The sequence below is a fragment of the Bos taurus genome, chromosome 4, assembly GCF_002263795.3.
Source record: "Bos taurus isolate L1 Dominette 01449 registration number 42190680 breed Hereford chromosome 4, ARS-UCD2.0, whole genome shotgun sequence".
Lineage (NCBI taxonomy): Eukaryota > Metazoa > Chordata > Mammalia > Artiodactyla > Bovidae > Bos > Bos taurus.
The window spans coordinates 92,088,803-92,107,991 of record NC_037331.1 but is presented as its reverse complement, the minus strand read 5'-3'; the positions used below and the strand labels follow the sequence as shown (position 1 = coordinate 92,107,991).

At 43.7% G+C, this 19,189-nt stretch overlaps 1 protein-coding gene across 1 annotated transcript in view; it reads right to left on the bottom strand.

The window, feature by feature from the left end:
• The window catches only part of SND1 (staphylococcal nuclease and tudor domain containing 1), a 422,171-nt gene that overhangs the window by 188,121 nt on the left and 214,861 nt on the right, over nucleotides 1-19,189 (bottom strand). Inside the window, 1 exon segment of the mRNA NM_205784.1 lies at nucleotides 7,707-7,817. Coding sequence (NP_991353.1) covers nucleotides 7,707-7,817 — 111 coding nt within the window.

Sequence of the window (19,189 nt, the reverse complement as noted above, 5' to 3'; positions counted from 1 at the left end):
GACACAATTTTGATTTTTTTCTTAAAAAAAAAAAAAAAAGTAGTTAAGAATTGTTTAGGGCAGTGGTTCTCAAATTTTAGTGTGTGTTAGAATTTCCTGAAGGATGTGTGAAAAGAGATGGCTGGGGCTGAATTCCAGTTTCTGTTTCCATAGGTTTAGGGCGGGAAGATGTGGGCAAGACCTGAGAATTCACAGTTCTAACAAGCTCCCAGGTGAAAATGATGTTGCCGGTCTGAGGACCAGACTGTGAGAACCAGTGGCTTAGGGAATCAAATTAGGAGACATTCAAAAATGGCAAGGATCAAATGTTATCACTTTATTGCTACAACTTATTTATTTGGGATTAAAATTATATTCACAGTATGATAATCTTCAAATGTATTTTGAAATATGTTGGAACTATTTTGAAACCTCAAATATTTAGGGACTGAGAGGAGCAAGAGCCTTTTAGCCAAAAGAACAATGAGATGGTGGAGAACAGATGAGGTGCTGTGGGCAGATAAATGGTCACAGCTGGGTGGGAAGGGGCAGTGAACACCCAATTAATTACAGATGTTAGTCAAGAACAACTTCCTCTGCAAGAATACAACCAGTGCACATTAACAATTACAGAAAAGACTGGGCAACGAGGACTTCTTCCTATGAGTTCATGACTTGACTGCCCATACCTTGTGTACACAGAGGAGCTAAAGCTTGTGGGTTCTGACTTTAACCCAAACCCCTACACTAATCATTGAGACGAATGTCATAGCTTGAGTCGTATAGGTTGGAACTGGGAGTTGGGAGGCGAGATAGGATGAAGAGTGAACAGATCCTCTTAATATCCTGAAAGAGAAAATTATTTGGAAATGGAGATATTATACAGCTCTCCAGAAGTGGCCATTTGTGCTGCCTTAAATGCAGATTGATTACTGCTATTTGGATGTTGAGTGCATCATCTCTTCTGAAGAAAGGGAAAAGCTAAATTTCCCCACATTCAGCTGTATCGTCAAATCACTTCCCCACACCCGCTCTTGTAATGCACTTTCCTGTTACCACATCCACGTGCAGGAGCTGATGTGCCTGACTCCCCCACGGTGAAACCCCAACACTGATGTGTGCTGAATCTCATCAGCGACCTCTGGCTGTGCCGCCTACAGGCAAGCCCCAAATCTGGTGGGGTGTGCACGTTTGGGGTTACGGGAGAAAAAGAAGCAGTTACTAAAGAGAAAGACCAATCTCCTTCTCGAGCTGGTGTCCATCTGTACCAGCATCCTGTAACACAGCCAGGTGAAGAGGGCAGCACACAATTTACCCAACTCCAGCTTTCTATGACTCTGGGCTACAAAAACCCACCTGCACTCTGGTGCTACAGGAAAGGAACAGAAAAACTTCAAATCAAAGCTGTGGTTTTCAGCAGTATTTGGTAGGATCTAGTTTTATCCAAAGAGAATGTTCACTTGGTTAGGTCATTAGATTGAAAGTGTGAAATCTTGGTTTATTAAAAGCTGTACCATTAAACGACTGAGCAGAACAGAGGCTGGATGGAAGAGATGAGTTTCAGGGAGGTGTCCTCATGGGAAAATTTAATAGAAATGAGAAAAAGAATAAAAAAGATGTAAGGAGGGCAGTGTTAATGATGCAGAGGGAAAAAGAGGAGGGGCTAAGAAAACAGGTAAGAAAATGAGAAAAGGAAAAATAGCAACACCCAGAGGTCCTATTCAATTATTCAACGCGTGTGCCTCCGAGACTGCATGCTTTGTAAGGCTTCAGTCTGGTATCTTTTTTCTTCACTACCATTATCCCCAGTGCCTAGGGCCCAGGATACACTAAAGAAAATGGCAAAGAAAAGGAATGGATCCAAGCCATCATGTGCGAGAGAAAACCAGCCTGAACAACTGTACCCACTAGAGGAATAATTTATTTTGTTTGGAGAACTGGTTAACTCATGCAGTCTGTATACTGTGATAGGATATATTAGTTTCAAATTTTCAAAAAACAGATTCAACCTCAACACCAGTTTTCTCACTGGATTGGTAGGAAGATGAAATCTGCTTCATACCAAGTCAAAACGGTGTCAAGCCAGCAATGCTGACCTCTTCCAATTAAAGCAATAGAAAGCAAAAAAAGCACTGGTGAGTGATTCTTCACATTTCATTCATAACCAGCATTGAAAATGCCAGTTAAATTGAAGGCACAGACAGGAAATACCTTATCAAAACGTTTTGTGTTTGTCTAAGCACAAGGCGTTTTTTTCCTCCACCTATTAAAATTTTGTGGGAAAATCCCTCTATAAATCAAGGGGAAAAAACTGGAGCTGCTCTGGCTGAATCAGGAGTGGGAGCTCAAGCACATTTCTCTCCCAGTGGTATTGAGAGTACTTCAACAGACATGCAAAATAAAAATACATTTACAATTCACTGCCACAAGAGCACTGCTACCTGGAAGTCAGTAAGCCCACTGCAGACTCAGTAACTGTATCACCAAGAGAGATCTTTACCTGAAACAGTTTCTAATGACTACAGGTGTTGGCCTAGGAAAGAGTTAAGTTTATAGCCTTCTAATCAAAGTCTGTGATGGAAATGCCAACACAGATTTCCTGGAGGTTCAAGCTGAGAGAACTCCACAATAGGGAGGGTAAAAGCAAGAGAGAGTTGATAGGATTTTAATGTTGTTACTGTCCAGTCGCTAAGATGTGTCTGACTCTTTGGGACCCCATGGACTGCAGCCTACCAGGCTTCCATGTCCTTCACTATCTCTCGGAGTTTGCTCAAACTAATGGGCATTGAGTTGATGATGCCATCTCATCCTCTGTCCTCCCCTGACTGGTATTTATAGGGCTGAGAGACCAGAGATGCCAAAGTTGGCAAGGCAGGAACACTAGTTGTTTTTGTTTTTAAAGAAAAGCAAAGTTGCAATCAGAAACAGGACTCCCTGCAGGGCTGGGGAGGACAAGGAGTCCACACAGCTCTGAGACAGGGCAGGCTCATGCTTGCCTCACCAAGAGGGAGGACAGGCCCCCAGTTTCCTTAATCTGCAGTGTGCTGGCAAGGAAGAGAACAGGCAAAGATAAGAGCCTGCCCTTTTCTCTTCTCCCGAGATAACCCTAACCTCATTATGTACGTCCAGAATGAATCTAAATTCATTTAAATCTGCTCAGACACTAGGTTGTTCAACACAATTGCTTTCCCACTGTCAAGTTGGGGCATCAATTTCTTTTCTGAATATATACAGCCTATCTTGAAATCACAAAATCTTAGAATTAAAAGGTGCCTTAAAGGAATAAAGCCCCAACTTCTGAACAACTTCTGTGTTGTCCTGCAATGAACCACAGAGTAAGTTTCCAGGAAACCTTCAAATATTACATTTTAATACAAAGTAGCTTTAGGAGAATGCAGACAGATGATATCCTACAGGTTGGGATGTCCAAGGAAAACAGGACACACAGCCAGGCTTTGACTCCACGCATTACCAGCTTATCTTTAGTGTCCACAATAAGTTTGACAAAAGTCCACCAGGAAGGCCTGTAGAACGCTAAGGGAACTCACTATCTGTACTGTTTAAATCAAACAACACATGTTATATCAAACACATAGAATTTGAGAGACTGTGTAATACCTTAAAAAAAGAAGCGTTCCTATAATGAGTGACCCAGTATCTTGGAAATACCTAGGAAGGGTACGTGACTCCCGGTAGGAGTCAGAGCCCTGCCTTCAGCTTAGAATACTTTGTCAAGATAGACAAAGCAGCCAGCCCACTGGCCAAGAAATACTGAAGTCGACAAGAACGAGAAGCGTTGGGAAGTCAGTATGGGAATGAAAAATTAGAATGATGCAGAAAGGAGCGACACACTTACCAAAGGAGACCACGTGATGTCCCTAACAGAGCACCGAGTTCAGGAGAGTCGTCAGAAAGTGTGGGTCAGCTGTACCCAAGTTCTTTTTACTAAAAATGTCGAGGACACACACTGGAGCTCTCAAGGCTGGGACACAACCAAGGGCCTTTCAATGGAGCCCACGAGAGAAGCGATGCCCCAAAATACACACAGAAGTGCCAAACCCTTATCTTGCCAGGACACAAGGTAAGGAGGGAAGAGGCAGCCGATGATAGACAACTGAACTAGAAAGGAAGGCCGCCTGCCGGGAATTAGGGGTTCATTTGTCCTTTAAACAAAAAAAGATGTGGCTTTCTCAAGATGCGCCCTGTGTTTGAGGTGTATTGAGGGTTTCCCAAAAGCAAAGTGCCATTCGCATGAAGGCGCCGCAAAGGGTCAGGCACACACAGAACAGAGCTGCGGAGGGTACTGTGAGCTCGTTTCTGGCAGGCAGGTGGATGTGCTTGAAAGCACAGGGAGCTGCAAATTGCCATTCTTCTTCCTCTTCTGTCTCACCCGCTCTACCGACGTGGGCCTGATGCATCATTCCCTGAGCTTCCATCAGATGATCTGAGAAAGGTCGGCAGATCATAGCCCCTCACAGAGGAAGCAGGGCTGGCAGGGCTCATCAGCTCCTGTGCAGGCAGCTGTGCTGACCCAAAGAGTCAGCCAAGTTAACAGGCTGCCCTTTCCCCAAAGCTTACAACGTTTCTCTAAAAGGATTAATAGCTGAGCAGCGCTCCGGGAAGCCAAGTCAATGGAAGAGAACTGGGCACCAAGACCACTAGTGACAGCCAGAGAGGAAAATGGGGATCTGGGGCTCAGGAACAGAGAAGTCTCTCGGAATCACCATCCTTGGGTGACTCAAGATGACTGCTGGCCTTGCCACGTTGCCTTCACCCACTTGTTATTCACTCAAAGAGTTCCAAGATGAGTGACTTGCCCTGAACAAAGCAGATGTTATTTATTCGGCTTTGCTAAAGCATTAGATACAGTACCTCCAGAAATTTAACTTGGGAAATTAATTTAAATTGGCGTGGTTCAGTACACAATCACTGAAGATTAAAAAGTGGCGGCAGGATGATAAACAAAAGACAGTTAAGTGACAGTCCAGGCGGTGAAAGACTGGGCGTCAAGAGCAAAGCCATTCTTGTTCAGGGGTTCTACTCAGGGCCAAGGAAAGGAGTAAACAACTTGCTAATGAGATCTGAGAGGACACTCAGCTGGGAGGTGGAGGAACCACATGGACAGGGACCTGAAATTACAAGGCCAAGTTCAATTGGGGAAAAAAAATACAGCTTCTCTATCCAGGGGAACTAGATAGATAAGTGAACTCAGAATGTGAACTCAGATCACATTCGTGAGACGGGCCGTAAGGGGCAGAGGCAGCAAGCACAAAGTGCTCTGACATGTTGTAATGTGACATGAGCACAGAAGTGCTGAGGTGACACAGGGAATGTCTCCTGGGGCCAGAGTTCGAATGAGGGCGACTTAAGATAAAGTAGCGTTCAGAAGAAAGGTGCTCTTGCAGTAAGGTCGACTAGCATTTTCCCAAAAGTGGGATGGGTGGATGGGGGTGGTTTGCATTCTGCACTGAAAATAGTCTTCAATGGCTATAAGGCCACCATTCCTATCTGGCAGGTGTTCCTGTCTTTCTCACTGGGACTGGCATCTAGAAGATGGCATGGGGCCACCTTCCTGGGGCTCGTGGACAGCACTGCTCCTGAGAAGGACTCACTCGAAGGTCACACAGGCCACTTCTAACGAGTTGTGAGGTATGTACTGCCTCGTGGCGGTGCCTCACTGGCCAGGGGAATCGCTTCATTGCTCTCTGTTTAGTCAACCTGCCACAGGGCCGTGGCCCCAAAGCCGGTTTTTTCATCATCCGTCTGAAATCGGTGGCTCAACACAATTATCTCTAGGCAGCTCATTGCTTTAACAGGCAAGCATCTTGTTACATTCCATCAGCTCAAAATGAGAACCGGACTGTTTTCTTCTTAAAACCTAAAAAATTTCACCAACTCTGCATACTCATTAAACATTAGAGCACAACACAGCTACTTCCGACAGCATAATAAGAGCTTGCTGTGGCCTCACTTTCCGGAGCAGCTAGGCAAATTATTTTCATGCTTACCTGCCTGTCAGAGTTAAACATTCACTAGTGGTGGAGAGAAGGCAGAGCGGAAAATGGGACTCAAGATCCCATGGAATGGCTGAGGGCTCCCGCTATGCTGGCAAGGCAAGACTGCTTCTTTGGATACCATCAGGCCAACTGAGCGTGCCCACCGAGAACCCACCCCCACACAAAGAACAGTCTCATCACTGCCCACTTCCTAGAATAGCGAGATATCAAAAGTACTTGAAACGTGGAGCTGCATTTCCTGCTATGAGTCCTTTCAACCCATTGGCTTAATGATAATATAGGCAGGGAGAGAAGCATAAGATGTGAGGGAGGATTAAAGAGAAACATCAATTATGGGCTACACATTGTATTATTATTTTTTAATATTTTAATGCGTTTATTTGGTTGCGCTGGGTCTTAGTTATAGCATGTGTGATCTAGTTCCCCTGACCAGGGATTGAACCTGGGCCCCCTGCATTGGAGCAGAGAGTCATAGCTACTAGACCACCAGAGAAGTCCATGTCGTATTATTTTACACTAGGCATTCAACAACCAAAGACACTGAACTTTGTGCTTAAGAATGAAGTCTTAGGCAGGTCCTCCAGGGAAAAATCCCACAAGAAAAGAATCCAAAAAGCCATAGCAAGGCGACAGGCTGCTCTCTTAGCTGACGTCGTGTGACATCCTACAGATGCCCTATCCATCAGGATGTGACACGGTGTTAAGAGGCAAATGTCTCCTATCAGGTCAATGTTCTGGGCCAAAGAACAAGAGAAGTGATGTCAGGGATGAAATCTGAGGTACAGATAACACGGGCTCAAACTCATTCCTCCGTGAGCCGTGGAGCACAGGCTGGCAACTAACAAACTTCTAGACAAACTCCTAGGTCACAGGAAAGTGTCTGCATGAGACAAGTATCTGAAGCCGCTCTGAAACAATGGGTATATCTTGGTAGAGTGCAGCAGTCTGCTGAGCTCTGGATCAGAACAGGGATCCAGCAATGATCACTGAGCTCTTGCTGTTTCCTGGGAAGGCTAGAGGAATTGTTCTGCTTCCAGTCCCGTCTAGTGACAGAAAGGCCCCATGAGAAAGAGCCCTGAGAAAGGTCCCTACTAAGAAATACTGCTGAGCAGTATGCATGTCCTTGGGGCAACCAGCCACAGGGATGAAGGACAAAGGAAAATGTCACAGGGCCTCTCACAAACGCTCTCCTGCCAGCTGTCAGAAGTGTAACACCCAAACTCATTCCCTAATAAATGTTTTCATTTCCTTTGTACATGATGAAAGGTCTAGAGGTGGTAAGTGGGAGGGGCTGGGAGCAGGGGCCCCTGGAGGGATGAACCCGAGGCAAACATCCTGTGTAGTAAGCAGGGCTCCACGGTTTGTTCCTGGGAAGGAAAGGATGGTGGAGATAAAAATATTCCACATAGTATTTACTCATCTGTTCATTTTACAACATCTTCTGGGAAGATTATGTCTAATATATGCCTAAATTTTGCAAATTTAAAAATATAGAGGCCCCAGCGTGCTTAACCTGGGTTAGATTGCAAGTATGAAGTGAGTGAGGCCCCTTTTATCTTGATGAGGAAAAGCTAGAATCATAAAAGAATATGGGCTTTCTCAGCACGTTGCTTTCCATCAAATTCTGCTCAGGGACAGGCAGGGAAGTGGGAAAGAATAAAGTGGGGCTGGGGGACCCAAGGCATTCACTTTAATAATTAGGCATCTCACCTGGCCTCGGCAGCGAGCAGTTCATCATAGTGAGAGGATCGCTGATCGTCATCCTGCCGGTATCTGATCACCGTGGCTAGACCTTTGCTGACAAGGGCCTCGGCAATGTTTCTGCAACAGAAAAGATAGGTCAGTGAGCACTCGAGGTGCATATGGGGCTCAGTCAACAGCAATAACAACAGTTAGCACCTGGGGGTCTTAAGGCATCCTGGCAGAGGGAAGGAGTTCAAGACCAATGAGTTGCTAAGCTAGAAATCCAAACAAAAAGGGGGAATAACCAAGTCCCCTGGCTCAGCATTTTTTTCTGGTTAGTACAGTCAGATGCTATATCAATCTGTACATAAAACCTGGCAGAAAATATCTGTAAAAAGCCCACATTAGGCAGGGCTATTTACAGAATGGTATAAACAAGTCACTACCCTCAAGAAAAGTCTGCTCTAAAATACCAGGCACACAGATAAAAAACAAAGCACATAAAAGCATGACCTAAATTTCCCCAAATCTCCTTTTTTTCTAGCCTATACTGCAACTAGAAACTACTGTGCTCCAGTTTGGCAAACTTAGAAACGCTGGTTTCATGGAACACTCAAGAGTGTGTCTTTTCTCATTAGAACTCCGGACACTGACTCTTGGCTGACTCCAAGGGGGCCTGGGTGAGGTGAGGTCAAGAAGGAATTGTGGGGTGGCAGAGGGGTGGTGTTGGGGTAGGATGAAACATCTTCATTAAAAACGGCATGAGCTAGGGAACAAAGTGAAAAAGTAGAAAATGTCAGATGACCAGTTTTGAAGCAATAGTCCCAACAGTCCTTTTAGGACCACAGAATATTCAGATTAGAATCCTGCTTAAAAAAAAAACAAACAAACTTCAACGTGCTGCATGTTCTCTTCACTAGAATAAGACAGCGGGGCCACTGTGAGCGACTTTCATCTACTCAGAGGAGTACACTGGAAGTGATGCTCGGCCAGCTAATGAAGCGTGTTAGCCTAGTTTCTCCTCAACCCGGAAAGGGAACTTCGATGGGCAAAAGTGAAACTGCAAAAACAGATTTTCAAAAGTTACCTGAAGCAAGTAACTGCAAGACAAGAGGCATGGTATCACTGGGGGAGAGCGGCGTTATGTCTTTCTTTGTGTCTGTCATAAGTACACCAAAGGACCCACTCAGACCATCTGGTGAGCTGCCCTTTAGGGAGGAGGGATGGTAAGGAATAGGCTACTGTACCATATGCTATGATTTAGTTTTGCTGGGAAGGCAGTTAACTCTCAGCACTCTGGTGCTCTCAGACTCCCAGCCTTTGGGGATGCCATGAGCTGGGCTAAACCAGTCTATGGGCAAGCTCAAGCCACTTAAGGGTTCTCTTCATCGAGGCCCAGGGATTTACTTTAAAAGAAAAAAGAAAAAAAGAGGGGGGAATATGTGCAGGGAGATAAAGAAGGAAAAGAGGCTGTGGCTGATTCTCTTCTCATTATGTGCCCCTCTGCTGCCTGTTTCTCTACTGCCAGCATGATATTAATATCTCCAAACTGCCACGGAATTAGCACTTCTCAAAATCCACTCCCACAAAGAGGCTGCTTTGCTGGCCACCCTGTCTCCTGAGTCACCGCATAAGCGTGCTGGCAAACGCTGTCATCATCACCGAGCTGGGTTTGGCAGGGTGGAGAATGCCAGCAGCCCCAAGTTAGCAGCTGTAGATGGGGAGAATTTAACTAAGGGTCTCACCCAAGGCCCAAGAGGGCAGGAGAGAGGCTCTGCCCACCAAGAGGCCAGAGGGACAGCTGGGACACACCCAGCTGCAACAGGTTGTGAGGGCTTAGTGATCGGAAATGCCAGAACAACAAAGACGTGTTTGGTACTGCGTTTGGAATAACAAAGCATTGACATTTTACAGTCGATATGTGGGGTCTGGAACAGAAAGCTGGAATGACAGAGCAGGCGAGGGAAAAATCCACACAAATAAGCTTCTATATGAAAAGCTGGAGAATACAAAGCAAAACAGTACAAATGTTTAATGATCCATCCTGGTTAATGCTGCTCCAATCAATTCACAGTATTGAACTGAGTTCCTGCGTGGCCAGCAGAACCAAGGACACAACCCTTTCCTCTCCTGCGGGCTTCTCACCCTCTGGATCCCGCCAGCAAATATCTGCAAACCAGTTAGGGCCTCAGACTCCACCACCTGCTTCAGTGCAATCCATGTTTTCTTAGCTTCTTTTCCCTAAACACAGACTTTTCCTGAAGAATGGCTGCAATGTTAGTGCTGAGGCACGGAAGGTAAAAACACAGGAAACAATGACAGTTATCACTTACGGGGCCCCGCCCATGAGCCAGGTGTGTGAGAATCACACTGCGTGCATTTTCATCTTGGTATGTGTTGCCCTGTGAAATCAGGCTGTATTACAATTAATTCATCATCCATCTTCCAACTCAAACTGATGAGGTCGAAGAGGGCAAGGGCTGTGTCTTTCTTGCTCTGTAGCCAAGTATGAGAAATACAGCACTGGAACATTATTTCTTATCCTAAGCGTTTATTAGCCAAGCTTGCCCAGCATAGAATTAAGAACAAAAGCTTTCAACATGCCTTCCCAGCTTTTGTCATTCTCCTCCCCATTATCCAAGACTTGTATTTAAAGAGAATGAAAGGGAGACAAATAAAATGGAATTAGCCGAGATCCGTGTACTTGACTCTCATTCATTTCTTTGGGCCACTAATGAAAGGTCAGGAGATTTCCCTCTGGCCAAAGATGGCTCAGAACTCGACACTGGTGTGCTGATTAGTTGCCCAGTAAGGAAAGAGAACATTAAATTATGTGCCATGACATTATGCTGCTTTAGACAAATTTATAAATTCTGCTTTCTTGAGTGTATCAGTAATTCTACTCCAATTACACATGTCTGGCTCGAATGGATAATTCACAATCAGCATACAAAAAGGGACCTAACAGTCTTGAAAGTCTAACAGGAAATCATCTCTCTCTGTATCAGCTGGAAACAGAATAAGTGCTGGACTTGAAATGCTTCTCCAAGCTCAAGGAGAATTTTAGGTTATATGGGAAGTGAACTGTTTCCACTATGCAGGATCAGATGTTCTTAAGAAAAACACAAGCAACATGGGTCTCTTGAGCTTTCTCAAAAGATCTCCATGTACCTGACATCCTCCCTGCCCACTCATTTCCACAGCAAGCAGGTTGTGAAAAGCATTTACTTTCTCATTATAAGATACTTTTGAAACCATGGGGTACTATATTCTGCCAATCTGGAAAAGGTATGCTGTGCCCATATATGAGAATGGGATTCTTAAAACATAGATTTCACTCACAATAATTACTTGATCACACTTTTGCCTGCCTTCCCCAATCTCTACACCCCAAATCCAAGAGTGGAAGCAATAATATATAGAGAAGGTCAGATAACTGACTATAATTAACTAGATTACTTAAAAGTAGGGGAAGGAGGGGATAAGTAATTTTAAAACAATCTTACAGGAAAATTGCACATACAGTAACAAAGAACATGCCAATCTCTGATTCATTTGAGAGCAAATGACCGTTTACACCATCATCCCCCAAACCGTTAATGTGCATTTCTGACAAATCAGGATATTTTTCCACATAGTAAACAATGACTTGAACCAGGATATCGATGTGGACACATTATTGCCATCTAACCTACAACCCTACTCAAATTTTGTCAACTGTTCCAATAGAGAATTTAGGGGAAAGCGGATCTAGAGCAGAATCAGGTTTTGCATTTTGTTATCCTATCTCCTGAGTCTGGAGAAGTTCAATCTTTCTTAGTCTACCACAGTCCTGAAACTTCTCACAAGTACAGGCCAGTAATTTTGGATTGTCTGATGTTCCTGTGATCAGCGGCAAGTTATGAATCTTTGGCAGGAATGTCACAGAAGTGATGCTACGTTGTTCCCGTGGCCTCCTTTGAAATGATGTGTAATTTACTGATAATGGTAATTTTGATCATTTGATTCAGGCCGTGTCTACTAGGCTTCTTCACTATGAAGTTATTCTCTTCCTCTTTATAACAGGTATTGAAAAACTATGTAGCTTTTAAACTCCCAAGTTATTCATTTATTGATTTGTAGAGGTTTATGGTCACGAAATATTTTATCTAAAGAGCCATATAATCCACTACAATCGTTATTTTTTCTGATGCTGAAATTACTCCCAATTTGGCCAGTGGGAGCCGGGTCAAGCTGGCTCCTGTGTCCTGTCATCCTTTGAGCTCTTCCTTGCTTTCAGGCCACAGTGTGTTCCAGGCTCATCTTCCAATGTTTTCTGCAGCTCTGAAACCAGCCATTTATCCAAATAGTCCACATTTACATTTTTATCTCCATACACTTATTTCTGTATCTATAACCATTGAAAACCATGTGTGGCAGTCATGAAAACGTGCCTCTCCAATCTCTGACTGCAGGAAGCATACTGACTGACAGCCCCAGCTGCTGTGCTCTGAAACCCATTGCTGTTTCCGCCAAAGCTATGCTTCCCCCCAGCTGCTTCCAGCCAATGACTGAGTGCAGTGGAGACACTACAACCTGCCCGCTGCTCAGAGACCTGGGCGTGCTCTGACAGGGAGCTGCGGCTTTGAGCACGGCCCCTCACCTTCGCTGGAACTCTCACAACTGCCCATAGCCTCAGATTAGATGTTTCCAGTTCAACTTTCCATCCTTCCCTTTTCCACAGAGGTTAAGCATTCACAGCCTCCACCAGCTCCCTTCCCATTTTCTCTGTTTTCCCCAATTAACCTCTTGTCTATTTCATCCTATCTTGGCATCAGCTTTTTAGCACACCATGAGTTCAGAAAGGTACTACAACCCCATTCAACATTTCAGGGCGCATGCAGTTCTCTTCCTTTCCTCATCTGTACATCCCTTCTGACTGTGAGAAGCCTGCCTTCCACTATCCTTAATATTTTACTTATGTGAATAATCTTCTCTGCATACACATACAGTGTCTCACTTACACCTTCTTTGACTTCCACAATTTGGTCCTAACTGCCATGGACAGACGGAGAAGGCAATGGCACCCCACCTCAGTACTCTTGCCTGGAAAATCCCATGGGCGGAGGAGCCTGGTAGGCTGCAGTCCATGGGGTCGCTAAGAGTCGGACACGACTGAACGACTTCACTTTCACTTTTCACTTTCATGCATTGGAGAAGGAAATGGCAACCCACGGGAGTGGGTTGCCTGCAGAATCCCAGGGACGGGGGAGCCTGGTGGGCTGCCGTCTATGGGGTCACACAGAGTCGGACACGACTGAAGTGACTTAGCAGCAGCAGCAGCAGCAGCCATGGACAGGGGAGCCTGGCGGGCTACAGTCCATGGGGTTGCAAAGAGTCAGACACGACTAAATGACTAAGCACAGCACACGGTAGAGCTAATTTAAAGGGTATATGCTACTTGTCAAAAGAGAAGCTAGGGTAAATGGATAAGTAAATTCAAGAGTGCACATAAGGCATAATACCATTACACACACACATACAAACGCACTTCATTCTCCATCTGAGTAAGGGTAACAGATAATTCTCAATGGCTCTGGCTCATAGATCTCTATCTAGCTATTTGAGCTTAACATTTTCCACTTAAAAACCATCAACATTTTATCAGTCACTGAGGTGTCCATGGAGATTACAAAGCAGAATATTTCCTTGAGGCAAATGAACAGGTGGACACATATTCAGAATACAGTAAGCCCATAAAGAAATGCTTTCACACTATTATGGAGTCAAGGCTAAAGGAAACGGGTGAAAGACAACAGCTCAGTTCATGTATAACAGTCACGTCAGCTCTAGGAGAGGCACCGTCTCATGTGTGCACATCCACGCACACACATGCATGCGTCCCCCACGTGATTTTTCTACAATAACTTCAAGGTCCCATGGGTCGAATTTCATAAACTGAGCGTACAATGTACCCCATGGCTAAATACTGTGAGAATATGATCCAACAAGGCATGAGGCATATAGACAGGGCCTTTGTCACCCACGACCCATAAAAGCTCCAGTATCTTAAGCTGGGAAACTGACTCGACTTCCTTCCACACTGGCTGGAACTTCACCACAAGGACGTGCTCCCTCACAAGTTCTGAGATGGAGCATCCTGGCTGACAGGACTCCCCAATTTACTTCGAATATATCAGATGGCTCATCTCACTTCTCAGTGCTGTGGGGCTGAACCACAGGGAACCTACAGAGGGCAGGGGGCAGCTGATGTCTTTCTTTGCAAATAGGTTAGAGACCAGGAAGAAGGGAGAGATCACAAGACTGGGTGATGAGGCAGGAAGCAAGCACTGGACAGAGTGCTTTTCTTCAGAGTATGAGGGCCACCTTGGCTCATATACACAGACAACATGGGCATCTCAGTCTAAGAGGGTGAAGAAGGTGGGGGGGATGATTAATGGCCAACAGGCCCCAAGGCCAGGTTCCCCTCCAACCTTCTCCATGAGTTCACACTCAGACCTCTAATATGCACACCAGGCAAGAACCTGACAATTTTAGGCTTGAGACAGACTTGGCTTTTATAGACTTGCAAAATAAGACTGTAAAGGGTGAGAGTGGAATTCTGGGTGAGAGGGATCTACAGACAGTGGGCCATGAATAAGGACCTTTACTGACTGCTGTTTCTCCCCCAGGTCTCAAACTAGGAAAAAGCCCAGCAGGGCAACAGGGAGCTGCCGTAAGCCAGTACAACAGTGTCTACAAGGGGTCGTGCTATGCCTGTCCCATCTAGCGTCTAAACTGTCTTTTGTCCTCCGATTTCAGATTGAGTTCCCGAAAATCTGAAACAATGACACTCCGATTTTTTTTCCCTTAAAATATATCCAGGAGGCACTTCCCACATGACCAAGCAGCGTATGTCGACAAGGAGACTCTGTTTTAGAAGCATCAGTAATTAGAAACATCTGAGGTGGCACAACCTCCTTTGTATGTGTCCCAAACCTCTCCCCCATCGTCTTCCCTATTTTTTTTACTCAACCCTTGAACTAATGTAATTCTAAAAATAACTAAAATAGGTTTTTTGGATCTTTTTACTCTTAATGGTTCCCTTTTCTGTATAACAAGTCCTCTCACCGGGATAGTCACCAGAGGGTCTGAACGATGGCTAGGGACTTTCCCAGAACTCGTAATATAGATCAAAAATAAAAAGGAAGCAGCTTTAGAAACTACAGTGAAATGAAGGAGAAAAAAGTTATTATCAAGCATGGCATTAGGTATCGAGTGTCTTAGGGCAGGATATATTCACTCCAGACACAGAGCCAAAGGTGACTGCTTTTGTCAAGCCACCAGCCCAGCTGTGGTTATGAACATGAAACATGGCATGATCCACAAAGCAGCAGGACCTCAGAAAGCTGGACTCAAGAGCAGGCAGGTATAGAATGGACTGATCTGAGCAGCTTTAGAAGCTAATTAAGTAAAAAAAGGATGGGGAAAAGGGAGAGTTAGGGAGTTTGGGATTCACATGTCCACACTGCTATATTTAAAATGGGTAACCAACAAGGACCTGCGATACAGCACAGGGAACTCTGCTCAGTGAGGCCTGGATGGGAGGGAAGTTTGGGGGAAATGGATACATGTATTGTATGTATATGTAACATATGTATGCCTGAGTCCCTTTGCTGTCCACCTGAAACTATGACAACATTATTGGCTATGGCTGTTTAGTCACTAAGTCGTGTCTGACTCTTTGTGCCTCAGGGACTGTAGCCTGCCAGGCTCCTCTGTCCATGGGATTTCCCAAGCAAGAATATTGGAGTCGGTTGCCATTTCCTTCTCCAATTATTGGCTATACACTAATATATAAAAAAGGACCCTTTCAAACAAAACACCCTCAATAAGTAGTTCGTATTTAATGAGAATTAATTCCGAATATATACAGGTTCTAAACAGAACTGTTCTACCAATGAGAGCATTTTCTAGAGACTGGACTGGAGACACGAAAATCAAGACTTCTTAGGATCAAGGACTCTATTTTTGTACTTTCATAAATCCTAATCATTCTTCCTTTGTAGGGAAGGTGATATGGAAAGAAAACAATGAAGACTGATATGGATTTAGTCCAGCTGGAAGAATCCAGAAGGATGCATGGTTAAAATGAAATCCAAGGAGACCTACAAACAAGATTTGCAGAAACAAAGGAATGAAAGGAAGAAGGGAGGGAAGAGTGGAGATGAAAGAGAAAGGGGAAAGGGAATCACTCCATGAAAAAACTACTGCTTCACAGAGAAATAAATCCTTGAATCCCCAACACAGACATCCATCCAACCCTCAGTGTCAATAGTAGGCTTATCCCTAGACACAGGCAAAAGCCTAAGCAGCTTCAGGGGCCACAACCCACTGCATACCGAGAGTGCTCTTCAGTTTGGGAAGAAAAGGAATTAAAGCAAAGATATCTAGGGACCAGGGTGTAAAAATGTGGGTGATGAAGATTTGACTTCTCATTCAACCTTCCAAGAACAGCCATTTTTCTTCTCTACTATGTGTCTGAGCCCTAACGTCCTCATTACCTTATTCCCACTCGAGCCCTACATGAGGGCTCACCTAACCTCATCTCCTGAAAACACCAATGGACAGAAAAGAAGACAGAAACCTACTTGGAAGCAGGAGAATTAAATACCTAATTCACTTCTTAATTCTGGCTAGGGGAGAGAATAGTGCTGGATATATGGGTCAAAACAATTTTAAAAAGGAAAGGGAAAAGGCATAACACCCAATGGTTATGCTTACTAAATAGACAATTTTATTGTGCCCCCAGGATTTCTGCAGTACTGTAATCTTATTGCCACCTCTTATATGATAGCTCCATTTATTCAGCAATATCCTGGTTATGGCTTTATAAGACAAGAAAAACTGTGGTATTATACTCTATTATGCCAGCTCTTCTCTGAGTACTGCTGTACTTTCAAGTCAGCAAAATATCAGAGGAGGTTATTAGTCCAGTGATGAACCTGGGTTGAGGTATGAGAGGCATATTAAGTGTAAGGAGCAATGAAATAATGCCACCTTCAAATGTTACCCCAGTCTCCACCTCTCATAATAATAATGTCTGTTTCATAGAAGCTTCATGGATTAAGCTGAATCTCCCTTCTCCTGCAGGACAGAACATGGGGTGCATACTCAAAGTGACACTTCCTCTACTGGATAACCACGTTTCCTCCCCAGGAGACAATTAGATCCCACAAAGACAACTAAGATAATCAATTAAATCAAGGATCTAGCTTCAAATAAGCAAGCTGTCTAACAAATAGGCATTTCATATCCAAACTGGTCCACTCATTGCTAAATATGCCATACATTTACATTTCAAACTATTTGCAGGACATGTGAATTTGCATGACTCATCACCATGTAAAACTCAGCATTTCAAAAATAAAACTCACTTCCCCAGATTAAGCTTTTCTCAAATCTACCAAATCAGCTCATTTCCCTAACATCTCTAATTGTGGGACCATTAGATTCCCAGTCACCTAAAGCTGACATCTGTATTCATTCCCAGATAAAATTAGTTGTCCAAACTTTGAACCCAAGTCTCCAGTGTTTCTCCTATGACTGTTTTCTATCCTGCTCTTTCTAACTTACCTGTCCACACCCACCCCCCTTCACCCGCTCCCAAATCTGGTCTCCTTGCAAAGTTTTCCAATCCTGATCACTTTCAGTTGAATCCTCTTAATCTTCATGCTCCAATCTACCACAATCACAAAAAGCTTGTTTGAACTTTTCCAAGAATGATTTCAGATTTAATGACCATCTACTGGGTGTCTGCTACAGGCCACGCTTTTAAACACACATTAATCCCTAATTAAGCCCTAATCTTATGGGCTTCCCAGGTGGCTCAGTGGTAAAGTACTGGCCTGCCAATGCAGGAGACATGGGTCAGGAAGACCTCCCTGGAGGAAGAAACAGCAACCCACTCCAGTATTCTTGCCTGAAGAATCCCATGGACGGAGAAGCCTGGAGGGCTAAAGTCCATAGATTTGCAAAGAGTCAGACATAATTGAGTGACTGGGCACACAACCTAATCTTTCTATAGCAACAGAAAGGTGGTAAGTATGTATTTCTTAAAAAAAAAATGGGGATGGGGATGGGGAACACATGTATACCTGTGGTGGATTCATTTTGATATTTGGCAAAACTAATACAATTATGTAAAGTTTAAAAATAAAATGAAATTAATTAAAAAAAAAAAAGGAAAGTAATCAGTTTCAGGCTTGCTACAAGTAATCCTGTTAGTATGTTAGTAAGTGGCAATCAAAACTAGAAGCTAGATTTTAAAAAATTTTAAATCCAGTTCTCTTTTTGACTACATTGCTACAAACTGCAGGTAAAGAAGCATTCTACAACAAAGCTCGCATATACCTCTCTAACCTTATTCTATACAGTCTTTCAATCTTCTGCTTTAATCCAAGCAGTCAAGCACTGCAGTCCCCCGTTTCAATTCCTTTGGCTGGGCCATTCATTTGGCACTTATCTTTTACTGCTGCAGATTATTATCTTGCTTTGTGTTCATATCTTGTCTTCCCAACCAGATCATATTCCCTATTGGTCCAAAAAAGAGCCAAACACTTAGTAGGCACTCAATAAATATTTATTGGCTAGCTGACTGATTGCATTCTCAGTGTTCCCAGGGGTTCTGTGGGCGGTTGGATGAAAACAAAAGTAATAACTGAGTCATAGAATTTGAGCAAAAAGAGTCCATAGAGATAAACTAATCTGCAAACCTCCATATATAGATGAAGACAGACCCAGAGAGAAACCCTGAAAATTGTGAAATGAGATGTCTAAAGAAAAAGAGTGACACCATCTCAGTGGGCATCTGACAGCCTTCCGATTCTCAGCCTATATCCCTTTACTATGCTGCTGTCCTTTTACAGTTTTATAAAATAGGAGTAAATATATTGTGCACATGAATTATCCAAGACACACATTAAAAATTTATCAGCAGGTTAAAAATAATCCATCCACATCATATTATAAATTTGACCACTCTAATACTAATAATCTTAGCTAAAATATACATTAAACATTTCATTATAATAATTTGCTTGCCTTTTGGGGATTCAGAGGACTTTTTTCTTTGTCTATGTTCCAACACAATGTATAAATGCTGGCTGTAGGCATAAGCATGTTTTCTTCATCCCTTTTCTTTGCTCCTCTCTCCTTTGAGAAATTAACATTGTACAAATGAGTGGTATGAGGTGAAAACCTCCCGAGCCTTCTGTCCCTCAGTGATGGTGGAGAAATGACCCTTTCCACTACCATCGTCCTGACTCCTGAATCAACTCATTGATCTTGGAGAGCTCCTGCTACACAAGCTGACTGGAGTCATTCCACATTGCACTGCATAATATGGTCTTTACGTATTTGAGAGCCAAACAGTTACACGTTAAAAAATGGATGTTAAGAGGCAACTACATCCCCCCTTTCCAAGTGAAGAATAAAAACCAGTTTAGGAATATCTATGAAAATATTAAAGT